This window comes from Bos javanicus, chromosome 22, assembly GCF_032452875.1.
Source record: "Bos javanicus breed banteng chromosome 22, ARS-OSU_banteng_1.0, whole genome shotgun sequence".
Classification (NCBI taxonomy): Eukaryota; Metazoa; Chordata; class Mammalia; order Artiodactyla; family Bovidae; genus Bos; species Bos javanicus.
Genome location: NC_083889.1, coordinates 59693105 through 59707390, shown reverse-complemented (window position 1 = coordinate 59707390; position 14286 = coordinate 59693105). Strand labels below are relative to the sequence as shown.

Here is a 14286-nt window from a genome sequence, read left to right as displayed (position 1 = left end):
AGCCTGCGTCTCCTGCTTGGCAGCTGGGTTCTTCACTGCTGACCCACCAGGGAGGCCCCCAGTGGTGGGCTTAATATAAAAAGTCTCTGCTTGGAATGAGTGTTTGCTTATAAGTAATGCTGCATGTTTAAATGTCAGAGAATCTCTTTCTTAGAAGAAACCTGCCTCTTTCCTTCCCCTCAGGAATGTTTCATGACATCCCTGTTGCTTGGTGAGTAATCAGACATGAAAACAGGCCCTCGAGAATCAGGCTACATTTAAAGAAGACCTACTCGGAGACATTGGAGAGGGCACCATGGAGTACAAGTCTGAGGGGAAAGAAAAATACCAACACAGCTTGAACTTACTGAATAAAATTAAGAGCATGAAAGATTTAGCGGAGATGATTGACGTCGTGATCATCGCAGAAGGGGAGGCGTTCCCCTGCCACAGGCTGGTCCTGGCTGCCTTTAGTCCGTATTTCAAAGCCATGTTTACGTGTGGGCTCCTCGAGTGCACCCAGAGGGAGGTGGTGCTTCATGACATCACGGCGGAAAGCGTGGCGGTGTTGCTGCGCTACATGTACCACGCGGCTCTGGAGGTCAGCAACGCCAACGTGCAGACCGTGGCCATGGCCGCCTACTTCATGCAGATGGAGGACGTCTTCCAGGCGTGCCAGAAGCACATGACGGCCCACATGGACGCCTCGAACTGTGTCGGCATCTATTATTTCGCAAAGCAGATTGGAGCCGAAGACTTGGCCGATCAGTCGAGGAAGTACTTGTACCGGCACTTTGCCGAGGTGAGCTTACACGAAGAGATCCTGGAGGTGGAGGTGCACCAGCTCCTGACGCTCATCCAGTCGGACGACCTGAACGTGTCCAGAGAGGAGAGCATTCTGGACCTCGTCCTGAGGTGGGTCAATCATCGCCCGGACCGACGCACGGAGCACCTTGTGGAGCTTTTGAAGCAGGTTAGGTTGCAACTGGTCAGCCCTTCCTTTCTGAGACAAGCCCTGAGGAGGAACACGGTGCTCCTGTGTGACGCGAACTGCATCGACCTCATTCAGAACGCGTTCAAAGCCATCAAGACGCCCCAGCCGCACGCCCTGAGTCTTCGTTACGGCATGGAGACCACCAGTCTTCTGCTGTGCATTGGCACCAACGCTTCGGGGATCAGGTCAAGACACAGGAACTACGGGGACGCCAGCTTTTGCTATGACCCTGTGTCGCGGAAGACCTGTTTCATCTCGTCTCCCAAGTACGGGGAGGGTTTGGGCACTGTGTGTACCGGTGTCGTCATGGAAGACAACAGTGTCATCGTGGCTGGGGAAGCCAGCGCCTCTAAGCTCTCCAGACAGAAGAGCAAGAGCATTGAAATCTACAGGTTTGTACCCAGCGTTTGTTTCCATTTCTGGCTTTGACACCGGCAGCAGGAGTTACTGCTGGGAGAGCATGTTTTAAATCACATGTGTTCTGAATTACCTCACGATCATGTATTTGACATAGAGGTAACATTCATAATGAAAGCATCCACATTATTTTCCCTCTCCTGTTCATTGTTAAGAATCCACCTGTGGTGCGGGAGACCTGGGTTCGATCCCCGGGTTGGGAAGATCCCCTGGAGAAGGGAAAGGCTCCCCACTCCAGTATTGTGGCCTGGAGAGTCCCACGGACTGTATGGTCCATGGGGTCGCCAAGAGTCAGACACAACTGAGCGACTTTCACTTCACTTTCATTGTTGAGAAGGTACAGATGAAGCTGCGTGAGTTAAGTGTTTATATGTGACAATTCCTGTCTGTTTACATCCAGGTTTCACTGTTTATCCATATGCTGTAATCGCTTTGCTTTTGAAGAGCTGCATATAACTTTTAACAAGAAGAAAATTTACTAACAGTGACTCCTTTGTGCTGACACTCTCCAGTTCACAATTCAGAGTAAGAAGTGATTTGTTTCTTGGCCAAAATGTACTGTGCGTCCTGTCAGCTTTCATTCTGTGCCCTTAATGAGCGGGTCTCTCCTAAACCTCCTGGAGAAGGAAGTGGCAGCCCACTCCAGTATTCTTGCCTGGAGAATCCCATGGGCAGAGGAGCCTAAGGGGCTACAGTTCACGGGGTCGGAAAGAGTCGGACACGCCTGAGCGGCTGACACCCGCTTCCTAAACCTCTAATACTGTCCAACGTTGGCTTCCAAAGAGCGCTTCGCCCTGGGACTGCCGGGGGAGAGGAATGTCTGCTTAGCAGTCGCGTCTGTCCAGGGCCTGTGCGTGGAGACAGCAGGAGCTCAGCCCTGAGATGGGCCTGGGTGAATGAGAACTGTGTAGGCAGCTCCTCGAGCTTTCCTTACACACCGTCCCCTCTCGGGGCCCTCGAGCCGGACGTTCTCAGACTTCACTCGGGAAGTGCTTCTCAACAGCAGAGTGGGGACAGAGAGAGAGGAGAGGTCTCTCTTTAGCTGTCATCTCCTCGCGTCACAGGACCGCTTCAGGCTCCAGCGGGCGCCCCTCACGTGCACGCGTTGAAGGCGTGTCGCTTCTGCCCAGCAGTGGGGGCAGGCATGGAAACCCCAGGCAGTGACTGCCCCTCTGGCCTCTGCCCACGGCGACAGAGTGGGGGCAGGTCGGACCCGAGGTCCCTGGGGAAAGGGGACCTGGGTCTCCTGGGGGAGTCTCTGGGTCCCTGACACTCGCTTCCTGTTGCTTCTCCCCTTGGAGCCTCAGGTTCTTTTGGTCTCTGCTTTCTTCCTCAAAGAGCTGCAGTTCTGCCATCAGAGTTCATTCTTTACCATCTCAGATCCTCTCAAAGTCTGTGTTTTGATCCTTAAATGTCTCGCCTCGTAACTGTCTTCAAAACCCCACTCTCTCTTCGTCTAACTACGCACCCTGCGTTCCTTTTCCTCTCTGTCTTGAACTCACCCTGTTTCGTGTGACCCACAGGCTCTCCCATGTTGGGCAGAAGTGAAGCATCAGTTTCGAAAAGCGAAGTGAAGTTTCGACAAGTGAAGCATCAGTTTCTTCCCCCAGGGATGAAACTGTCAGCAAGGCGAATAGAGAGATAATCAGAAGCGTTTGCTGGTATTGCTGCTCCATTGCTGCATCGTGTCTCCTTGTGACCCCGTGGACTGCAGCACACCAGGCTCCCCTGTCCTTCACCAACTCCCGGACTTGCTCACACTCGTGTCCATTGAGTCACTGATGGTATCCAACCGTCTCATCCTCTCCTGCCTCTTTCTCCTCCTGCCTTCAATCTTTCCCAGCAACAGGGTCTTTTCTAATGAGTCAGCTCTTCGCATCAGGTGGCCAAAGTGTTTGAGCTTCAGCTTCAGCATCAGTCCCTCAACGGCATATTCAGGGTTGATTTCTTTTATGATTGACTGGGTGGATCCCCTTGCAGTCCAGGGACTCCCAAGAGTCTTCTCTAACACCACAGTTCGAAAGCATTGATTCTTTGGTGCTCAGCTTTCTTTACGGTCCAACTCTCACATCCGTGCATGCCTACTGGAAAAACCATAGCTTTGACTAGATGGACCCTTGTCATTGTCAGAAGTGTTGCTTGGGGATTGAATGAGGTTCCCAGTGCTGTGTGCATCGTTAGGGTCTTACAGTGCTCCCTAAGGGCACGTCAGCGCCAGGTTTGCGATTTGTTGTTTTTGTTTAGTCAATCAGTGGTGTCCAAATCTGCAGCCCCATGGACTGCAGCATGACAGGTCTCCCGGTCCGTTGCCAACTCCTGGAGCTTGCTCAAACTCATGTCCATTGAGCCAGTGATGCCATCCAACCGTCTCAACCTACATTATCCCCCTCTCCTTTGCCTTTAACCTTTCCCAGCATCAGGGTCTTTTCCAGTGGGTCAGTTCTTTGCATCAGGTGGCCAAAGTACTGGAGCTTCAGCATCAGTCCTTCCAATGAATATTCAGGACTGATTTCCTTTAGGATGGACTGGTTGAATCGCCTTGCAGTCCAACGGACTCTCAAGAGTCTTCTCCAACACCACAGTTCAAAAGCATCAATTCTTTGGTGCTCAGCCTTCTTTATAGTCCAACTCTCACATCCATACATGATCACTGGAAAAACCATAGCCTTGACTATATGGACCTTTGTTGGCAAAGTAATGTCTCTGCCTTTTAATACACTGTCTATGTTGATCATAGCTTTTCTTCTAAGGAGCAAGTGTCTTTTAATTTCATGGCTACAGTCACTGTTCACAGTGATTTTGAGGCCAAGAAAATAAAGTCTGTCACTGTTTCCATTGTTTCCCCATCTATTTCCCATGAAGTGATAGGACCGGATGCCATGATCTTTGTTTTCTGAATATTGAGCTTTAAGCCAACTTTTTCACTCTCCTCTTTCACTTTCATCAAGAGGCTCTTTAGTTCCTCTTCACTTTCTGCCATAAGGGTGGTGTCATCTGCATATCTGAGGTTATTGATATTTCTCCCGGCAATCTTGATTCCAGCTTGTGTTTCTTCCAGTCCAGCGTTTCTCGTGATGTACTCTGCATAGAAGTTAGATAAGCAGGGTGACTATATACAGCCTTGACATACTTCTTTCCCTATTTGGAACCAGTCCGTTGTTCCATGTCCAGTTCTAACTGTTGCTTCCTGACCTGCATGCAGGTTTCTCAGGAGGCAGGTCAGGTGGTCTGGTGTTCCCATCTCACCAAGGGAACATTTCATGCAAAGATAGGCACAACAAAGGGCAGAAACGGTGTGGGCCTCGCAGAGGCTTGTGATGCACGTGAGCATGTCTGCATCTCCGCTGTGTCGCGCCCGCATCCCGAGTGTTCGTCTTTAGACGCTCTTCAGTTCGCCTCCACTCTGTAGTTCACAGACCTCCACGCAGACACCCTTCTTCTCGACTTAAGAGAGGGAGTGGATTATTCGCACTGCGGTCGGTTGTTTCTGTTTTAAAAGTACACCTCCCATCTCTTTCGTCTCTCACGCTTTGGTAGACAAGCAGCTGAGGACAGTCGTCTCCCGACCGGCAGCCCCTGCAAGGACGGCGCGTGGTTCCCCGCTGCCGTTGCCTTGTTTGGCACACGTCCGAAACAGTGAGCTCTACGGCTTCATCCGGGCATTTCAGCTCCTCAAAATGCTTAATCAATTACCAAGTCGCCCGGCAAACATGTACTTCCCAACCTTCAAGGCATATATTTTTGTTCTTGGCCTCTTAAACAGTGTCTCAGAAAAACGAAAACTCAGCTTTTGAAGATTTTTTTTAATGTGGACTGTTCTTAAGGTCTTTATTGAGTTTGGTATGATGTTGCTTCTGTTTTCTGTTTTGGTTTAAGGTGTGTGGGGTCTTAGCTCCCCCACCAGGGATGGAACCCCCACTCCCCGCGTTGGAAGGTGAAACCCTAACCACTGGGCCACCAGGGCGGTGCCCCAGACTCCAAAACCCATTTTCCATCCTATTGACACGTTCACCATCTGTTTCCAGAGCCCCCGCCTGTAGACACGCGATCCTCCCTTCTCTGAAATCCCCTACAGTTCAAAGCAGTGGTGAAAATATTGTCTGTGATGCTAGGAGCTCTGGTTTCCTGCCTAAAATCACTGAGAAGACAGCTGTCCTGAGGGTTGATAAATGTCGGCGTTCAGTTTGTGACCAGCCAGACAAACCTGAAGGGAAAGAGCAGTCTTTGGGTTGAAAAGAACAATCTTCCAACTTCCCTGCCCAACCTGAAGTTAAACGTCCTCCTGGGGAAGAATGTACGAGTTGGTCTAGAACAGCTGGGGGAGATGCCTGTAACAGGTTCAGCTGTCAAATGTTTGATGCGCAGTGAGTACCCTATCCGCAGAAGCTGTTCTCTGTGCAGAACACACGTAAGTTTTTCACCTGTTTCCAAACAGAACCTTTGTTTTTCTTATTTCCCATGTTTTTCCTGGGGTTTTCCAGGCACGACTTAGCGATCAAACGCCAGCACGTATCACTGTCTTATATTGATGTTTCTTCCTCTCCAATTAGAAGAACCAAATCATGTTGTTTTCGGAGAAGAAACTTGTGTTTCTTTGGCAGCTCGTTTTTACGTTGAATCTAATCCCGGTTCTCTCTCTGCTAATTCACAGGTACCACGACAGAGGAAACCAGTTTTGGGAGAAGTTATGCACGGCAGAATTTCGAGAGCTCTACGCCCTGGGCGCCGTCCATAACGACCTCTATGTGATAGGAGGGCAGATGAAAGTTAAAAACCAGTATCTTATCACAAACTGTGTTGACAAGTACTCTGTGGAACGGGACACCTGGAAAAGGGTGTCTCCACTTCCTCTGCAGCTGGCGTGCCATGCGGTTGCCACGGTGAACAATAAACTCTACGTGATTGGAGGCTGGACCCCTCAGGTTAAGAGAGCTCCCGTGTGCCCACGTGGCATGGCTGCGCTGAGCTTGGCCGCTCTGTTGAAAAACGTTGCAGTCGTTGAGTACTAAAAGAGGGTGGCTCGCGTTTCTGGTAACATGCTCTTTATGTTATAGAATATTAAACAGAAGATTGTAAAGTGTGACCGAAGCTCTGTCGTTGTTTAGTCACTGAGTCATGTCCGACTCTTTGTGACCCCGTGGACCATAGCCCACCAGGCTCCTCTGTCCATGGGATTTCCCAGGTGAGAACGCTGGAGTGGGTTGCCATTCCCTCCTCCAGGGGGGTCTTCCTGGATCAGGGTTCAAATCACATCTCCTGCATTAGCAGGCGGGTTCTTTACCACTGAGCTGCCTGGGAAGCCTGATAAAGCAGTTTAGGGGAATGAATTTTATTTTTTTAGGGGAATGAATTTTAAAGTGCGTTATTCTACACCTGACTTCACTCAATATTTGTGCTGCGTCCCTCAAAACCCACCCATTCTCGTGGACGATGAACGAGGCCTGTGCTGAGGGCTTATGTGTGGGAAACATCTCAGCTCGAGGCAGAGAAGTGGACCCCCAGCCCGGTTCTGTCTGCGCTGCAGCTGTGTGACCGGGGGCGCGTAACTCTTTGGTCCTTTTTCATATAAAGCTTCTCACTCTAAGCAGGAAATTGAAATACTTATCTGCGATGTCACAGCCATTTTCACAAGAGGGCACAGTGATTTTAAGCCCCTCTGTCTCTGCTGGGCGTCAGCAGAGAGGGAGACAGAGGCCAGACTGGAGTTCGGCGAGGCAGGGCTGCAGGATGGAGGAGCCCGGGGGCTGGGACCAGAGTGGCCGCTTCTCTGTGCTTTGGTGGCCCCGCCAGCGCCTGGGGCTGTCACAGAAGCCTCACCCAGCTGCCTTCTGCCCCGGCCATCCAGCGTTCGTAAAAAGATTAACCTCACTGCTCACTGCCTGTCCCCACGGCGTTGTCGTTTAGTTGCTGAGTCGTGTCTGAGTCTTTGCGACCCCAAGGGCTGCAGCACGCCAGGCTTCCCTGTCCTACACCGTCTCCCAGAGCTTGCTCAAACTCGTGTCCATTGAGTCGGTGACGCCACCCAACCATCTCATCCTCTGCCTCCTTCTTCTCCTCCTGCCCTCAGTCTTTCCCAGCATCAAGGTCTTTTCCAATGAGTTAGCTCTTTGCATCAAGCGGCCAAAGGACTGGAGCTTCACACGACATAGACTAGTTTTATTTTTGCCTGTATGAGTCCTCCTTTCTCTGGATTTGCTTCATGACACCTCAGTTGTCTGATGCGTCTCTTTGCTCGTTTCATGAGCTTCCATTCTGCCTTGTAGGATGTATCACACTTGTTCTTAAAATTTTAAACCACATTTAATACATGTTGTAAATTCATGCTACGCGTTGAAAATTAACTTAGATTTAATCACAGCTAGTAGCTGAAACCTGACAGAGTATTTGTAATTAAGCTTTTTCAGAGCTATTCATTACGTAGTTAATTTTGCATGAACATGCTCCAAAGAAAAGCTTTCCTTCGATTTTTTAACACTAAAGTAGAGATTAAATACTTAAATTATAAGGAAAATTAAAACAATAAAGTCAGTATTTCCTAATTTATAATGTCTTTGAACATGTGACTATTTCCTGGATAATGAAAGCCTTTGCTAATCTGTACAGAATACAATACATTAAATTGCAAGACAGCCTGGGGCTGTGATGGCAGTATAGTGATTATTACCCTGAGCAAAAGCTAATTGCGTGACTTTCATAAGCAAGGAAATTATTTCTGTGTTGGACACCTGCACGGAAACAACAGCAAAAGCTGCTCCGTCGTCTCTGGCTTTTGGCGCCTTAGGGGCTCCTAACGGGCTGCAGACGGAAATATCACTTTACCTGAGGTTTGTCACCGTGTTGCTGGGAATTTAGGAGTAGGGAAAGCCACGCACATCTACGTGTATTTAGCTTCTAATGCTTCTACTCATTATATATATACACACATTTATTATATATATATTTATATACATTTATTATATACATATATAATAAATGGGGCCTCCCTGGTGGCTCAGTGGTAAAGAACCCACCTGCCAATGCAGGGCACGTGGGTTTGATCCCTGATCCAGGAAGATCCCCCGGAGAAGGAAACGGCAACCCACTGCAGTATTCTTGCTGGAAAATCCCATGGGCAGAGGAGCCTGGTGGGCTACAGTCCATGGGATCGCAAAGCACTGGACATGACTCAGCGACTGAACAACAAATGTAAAATAAATACATAAAAATAACTGCAAATAATTTCTATTAATCCATGTATCTTTAAAATTAAATTCAAACCACTCCTATACTATGGTATAAAAATACTCTCATTACTAAAACACTCAATTGTTTTTTTAGCTTTGCTTTATTTCGATTATAAAAATGTTCTAAAGAAAAACGCTTTATAAATTATTAAAGTTAGTTTCTCACAAGTATTATTTAACCAACCACTATAAAGCTTGGTAAAATAAAATTACACTTTAAATAGTGTTCAATAAACCTTGGCTTGATTTTTTAAGGCTTTGCAATGCTTCATTTTTAAAAAAACGCTATACTGTCTCCCTGCTGAAATCACAGGTTCTTTGCTAACACCAACACCTTAGCCCCATTAGCACAGAATATAAATCCTTCCGCTATTGACACGGTACTTATAATCCCAAGCCTTGGGATTTGGTGTGTCTGTGAATAGAAGTCACTGTAGTTAACCTCTACTTATCTTGTTGGCTGTCTGCTTTGATTAATTGCACTCATGTGCTCACAACGATCTCTAAATGGGCTGTTATTATATTGGCTGTCATATTTCATATAGATGGATCTTCCTGACGAAGAACCTGATCGATTGAGCAACAAGCTGTTGAGATACGACCCCAGCCAAGACCAATGGACGGAGCGGGCGCCCATGAAGTACTCGAAGTACCGGTTCAGCACAGCCGTGGTCAACAGTGAGATTTATGTTCTGGGTGAGGAGAAGCTAAATACCTCCTTTTATTTTTCTCCACAGTTTGCCTCCATGACAATGAAATGTTCTTTCTTCTCGCATCCCAGTTCAGCCACACACAGCACTAGCCTCCAATTTTCTTTTATTTTCTAGAGCACAGTCAGATAAGATTACAGGAAAGTCCACTGACGTGTTGAAAGCAAGGTTACTTTTATCAAATTTTTCCGTCATCTGGAATCCAGTAGTGATGGCTCATTATATGCCCACCAGGTAAAATGCTGGGAAAAGGCAAGAAGCCTTTGGCCACCTTACGTGGATCAAAACACAGGCTTTAACAACCACCTGGTTCTTGGCACTAATTAAAGAAACAGGTAGAGGGTTAAAAAAATGCCACAGGTTATGCCAGCCCTCTTCACTTTGCCTCACTCACCAGAATTCCACTAAGGTTCATCAAATGATGTCTTCTCTGAATGCATTTGTTTTATCTCTGAAATGAGTGTGTGTGGTCTTGCGCTGGCCAATAGGGGTTGGTGAGAGGCTGGTTCCTTCCCACTGAGGTGGATCCGAGCGACTCCAGAGCATCCTTGGTGCCTCCCTGTCCTTCCCAGCCCTGGTCTAAGCTGCTTCCCTCCTCCTAACATCACGCCAGCCTGCCTTCCCATGAGCATGGGCAAACGGGCTGAGACAGGCTGAGTGCGCTGGTGAAATGATGCCGAGTCTTTATTTCAACCCCTTCTGCAGTGCTGGCCAACTGGCAAAAATAATGGGTAACAGAGAAATGGCAAAAAAAAAAAAAAAAAAGAAATATGGGCTGAAAGCAACCAAGGCTTTGAGTAGTTTCTTTTTTTTTAATCTAAATGGGAGCCATTATCTCTTGGCTGCGAGCACAGCATGAAGGAAAATAATTAAAGCACTGCAACGTTAATAGTTGTGTGATTTTAAGCACAAGAACATTATGTCACATGCTTTACGACTGCCTCAGTTAGGAGACTCACTTGAGATCATAATTAAGTTTTTCCTCTGGGTATACATTTGTTGCTTTTGTTCTAACCACATGCAGTGCCATCGCCCAGTAGAGATAACATCAATGCTAGGACCAGTCTCCTGGGATTGATGTCTATGGAACTCAAGGAGCACAGGGCCGATCTACTGATTATATTGCAGCTGGAGGCAGTCGAAAGTGGGAGAGAAGTGATTGTCGATGGAAGCGCAATGAGATCCCCAGCCCCTCCCCAGCGTGAAAACACGACTAAGCTAAATGTGAAGTAAAACCAACGGGGTCGTTTTTGTAAATTGTATGGAAAGGACCAGATGGTCAATACAGAAATCAGGTTGATCATATTCTTTGCAGCTAAAGATGGAGAAGTTGTATACAGTCAGCAAAAACAAGACCAGGAGCTGACTGCGGCTCAGATCATGAACTCCTTACTGCAAAATTCAGACTTAAACTGAAGAAAGTAGGGAAAACCACTAGGCAATTCAAGTAGGACCTAAATCACATCCCTTACGATTATACAGTGAAAGTGATTAATAGATTCTAGGGATTAGATCTGATAGACAGAGGGCCTGAAGAACTATGGACAGAGGTTCCTAACATTGTACAGGAGGCAGTGACCAAAACTATCCCAAAGAAAAAGAAATGCAAGAAGGCAAAATGAATCTGAAGAGTTTTTACAAACAGCTGAGGAAAGAAGAGAAGCAAAAGGCAGAGGAGAAAGGGAAAGATACACCCAACTGACTGCAGAGTTCCAGAGAAGAGCAAGGAGGGATAAGAAAGCCTTCCTCAGTGATCAGTGCAAAGAAATAGAGGAAAAGAATAGAATGGGAAAGACTAGAGATCTCTTCAAGAAAAGCGGAAATGCCAAGAGAACATTCCACACAAAGATGGGCACAAGAAATGACAGAAATGGCAAGGACCTAAAGAAACAGATAAGATTAAGAAGAGATGACAAGAATACACAGAAGAACTGTACAAAAAAGGTCTTAATGACCTGGATAACGATGATGGTGTGATCACTCACCTAGAGCCAGACGTCCTGGAATGTGAAATCAAGTGGGCCTTAGGAAGCATCACTACGAACAAAGCTAGTGGAGGTGATGGGATTCCACCTGAGCTACTTCAAATCCTAAAAGAAGATGCTGTTAAAGCACTGCACTCAATATGCCAGCAAATTTGGAAAACTCAGCAGTGGCCACAGGACTGGAAAAGGGCAGTTTTCATTCCAAACCCAAAGAAAGGCAATGCTAAAGAATGTTCAAACTACCGCACAATTGCGCTCATTTCACATGCTAGCAAGGAAATCCTTAACATCCTTCAAGCTAGGCTTCAACAGTACACGAAGCAAGAACTTTCACATGTACAAACAGGATTTTGAAAAGGCAGAGGAACCAGAGATCAAATTGCCAACATCCACTGGATCATAGGAAAAGCAAGGGAATTCAGGAAAAACATCTACTTCTGCTTCATTGACTGTGCTAAAGCTTTTGACCATGTGGATCACAACAAACTGTGGAAAACTCTTAAAGAGATGGAAATACCAGACCTCTTTACCTGCCTCCTGAGAAACCTGTATGCAACAGTTAGAAAAAAAGCAACAGTCAGAACCAGACGTGGAACAACAGACTCGTTCAAAATTGGGAAAGGAGTACGTCTTCTGTATATTGTCACCCTGCTTATTTAACTTCTGTGCAGAGTACATCATGTGAAATGCCAGGCCAGATGAATCACAAGCTGGAATCAAGATTGCTGGGAGAAATATCAACAATCTCAGATATGCAGATACCACTCTAATGGCAGAAAGAGAAGAGGAACTAAAGAGCCTTTTGATGAAGGTGAAAGAAGAGAGTGAAAAAGCTGGCTTAAAACTCAACATTTAAAAAAATTAAGATCATGGCATCCAGTCCCATCAGTTCAGTTCAGTTCAGTCGCTTAGTCGTGTCCAACTCTTTGCGACCCCATGAATCGCAGCACGCCAGACCTCCCTGTCCATCACCAACTCCTGGGGTTCACCCAGGCTCACGTCCATCGAGTCAGTGATGCCGTCCAGCCATCTCATCCTCTGTCGTCCCCTTCTCCTCCAGCCCTCAATCCCTCCCAGCATCAGAGTCTTTTCCAGTGAGTCAACTCTTTGCATGAGGTGGCCAAAGTACTGGAGTTTCAGCTTTAGCATCAGTCCTTCCAAAGAAATCCCAGGGCTGATCTCCTTCAGAATGGACTGGTTGGATCTCCTTGCAGTCCCATCACTTCATAGCAAATAGATGAAGGAAAAAACAGAAACAGTGACTGACTTTATTTTCTGCGCTCCAAAATTACTGCAGATGGTGACTGCAGCCATGAAATTAAAAGACGTTTGCTCCTTGGAAGAAAAGCTATGACAAACCTAGATAGCGTATAACAAAGCAGAGATATCACCTTGCCAACAAAGGTCCATCTAGTCAAAGCTGTGGTTTTTCCAGTAATCATGTATGGACGTGAGAGTTGAACCATAAAGAAGGCTGAGCGCCAAAGAATTGTTGCTTTCGAACTGTGGTGCTGAAGAAGACTCTTGAGACTCCCTTGGACAACAAGGAGATCAAACCAGTCAATCCTAAAGGAAATCAACCCTGAATATTCAGTGGAAGGATGGATGCTGAAGTTCCAATTCTTTGGCCACCTGATGCGAAGAACTGACTCATTGGAAAAGACCCTGATGCTGGGAAAGATTGAAGGCGGGAGGAGAAGGGGACGACAGAGGATGAGATGGTTGGATGGCATCACCGACTCAATGGACATGAGTTTGAGCAAGCTCTGGGAGATAGTGAAGGACAGGGAAGCCTGATGTGCAGCAGTCCATGGTGTCGCAAAGAGTCAGACATGACTTAGCAACTGAGCACACACTTCTTAGTTCAAGGACTGTCCGTGGACCAGACGCTTCTGGGGGTCATCTGGAGAACCTCGGTTTAAGATCCCTTATGAGTGTGTGTCCAGTTCTGTTTACTTTCTGAAATTCTTTGAAAATGTTCATCCCACGTTAGATCTAAATCAGCAATCTTCCATTCCAGTGCATTTTTTCTGAGACTCGTTTTTCAGATTAGAGTCCATTTACAAAAAGAATTGTTGTTTGTTGTTCAGTCGCTAAGTCGTGTCTGACTCTTTGCAGTTCCATGGACTGTAGTCTGCCAGGCTCCTCTGTCCATGGTATTTTCCCAGCAAGAATATTGGAGTGGGTTGCCATTTCCTTCTCCAGGGGATCTTCCTGACCCAAGGATCGAACCCAGGTCTCTTGTGTTGGCAGGCAGATTCTTTGCTGCCGAGCCACCAGGGTGTGGTACAAAAAAAGACAAGGTTTTCTGTGCCGTAACTCCTGGGTGCACCCAGGAAAGCGCAAAGCTCCCTCGACTCTGTGTTTAAAGTCTCCTGCTGGCTCACCTTAATGGGCGTTTGCATTTTGAATCTTTGTGTTATTGTTACTTGTCCAGCAGCACGTAGATGATCACATGGACAAGGCCTTTGTCTGCAAAAGGTTCATCGTCTTACTTACAGGAACACTGCCTTTAAGTGGGTGGACTGTCCAGCTTTGCAGTCTGAGTTCGCGGTAGTGCGGAAACTTTTCCCGGCGTTGGAAATTGAGAGAGTCTGTATAGCTACATTTTCCAGATAATTGATGCCAGCATCTGGACCATTTTGCTTATTTGGCCGTGTTGGGTCTTAGCTTCGTCGTTCGGGATCTTTCGTTGAGGTGCGCAGGCTCTCTAGCTGTGGCAGTGGGGCTCAGTACTTACAACGCGTGGGCTTAGCTGTCCCACGACAGGCGGGATCCTAGTTCCCCGACCAGGGATGGAACCTGCATTCCCCTGCAATGCACAGTGGATTCTTTGTTTTTCAGCGTTTTCGAGATTATTTTCTTTCATGTGTGTTTCCGTGGTATTTATGCAAGTTTTCCATTTCATTTTTCAGATGATATTTATGCAAAACTTGGTAAGATTCTCTGAGAAATCTTGGTTCCTTTCTTTTTAAAAA

At 47.0% G+C, this 14286-nt stretch overlaps 1 protein-coding gene across 2 annotated transcripts in view; it reads left to right on the top strand.

The window, feature by feature from the left end:
• The window catches only part of KBTBD12 (kelch repeat and BTB domain containing 12), a 51300-nt gene that overhangs the window by 10295 nt on the left and 26719 nt on the right, over nt 1-14286 (top strand). For both annotated transcript variants that reach the window (XM_061397298.1, XM_061397299.1), the window contains exons 2-4: nt 184-1365; nt 6042-6312; nt 9159-9309. In XM_061397298.1, the coding sequence (XP_061253282.1) occupies nt 296-1365; nt 6042-6312; nt 9159-9309 (1492 nt within the window). In that variant the 5' untranslated portion in view covers nt 184-295. The remainder of the gene's footprint in view (nt 1-183; nt 1366-6041; nt 6313-9158; nt 9310-14286) is intronic.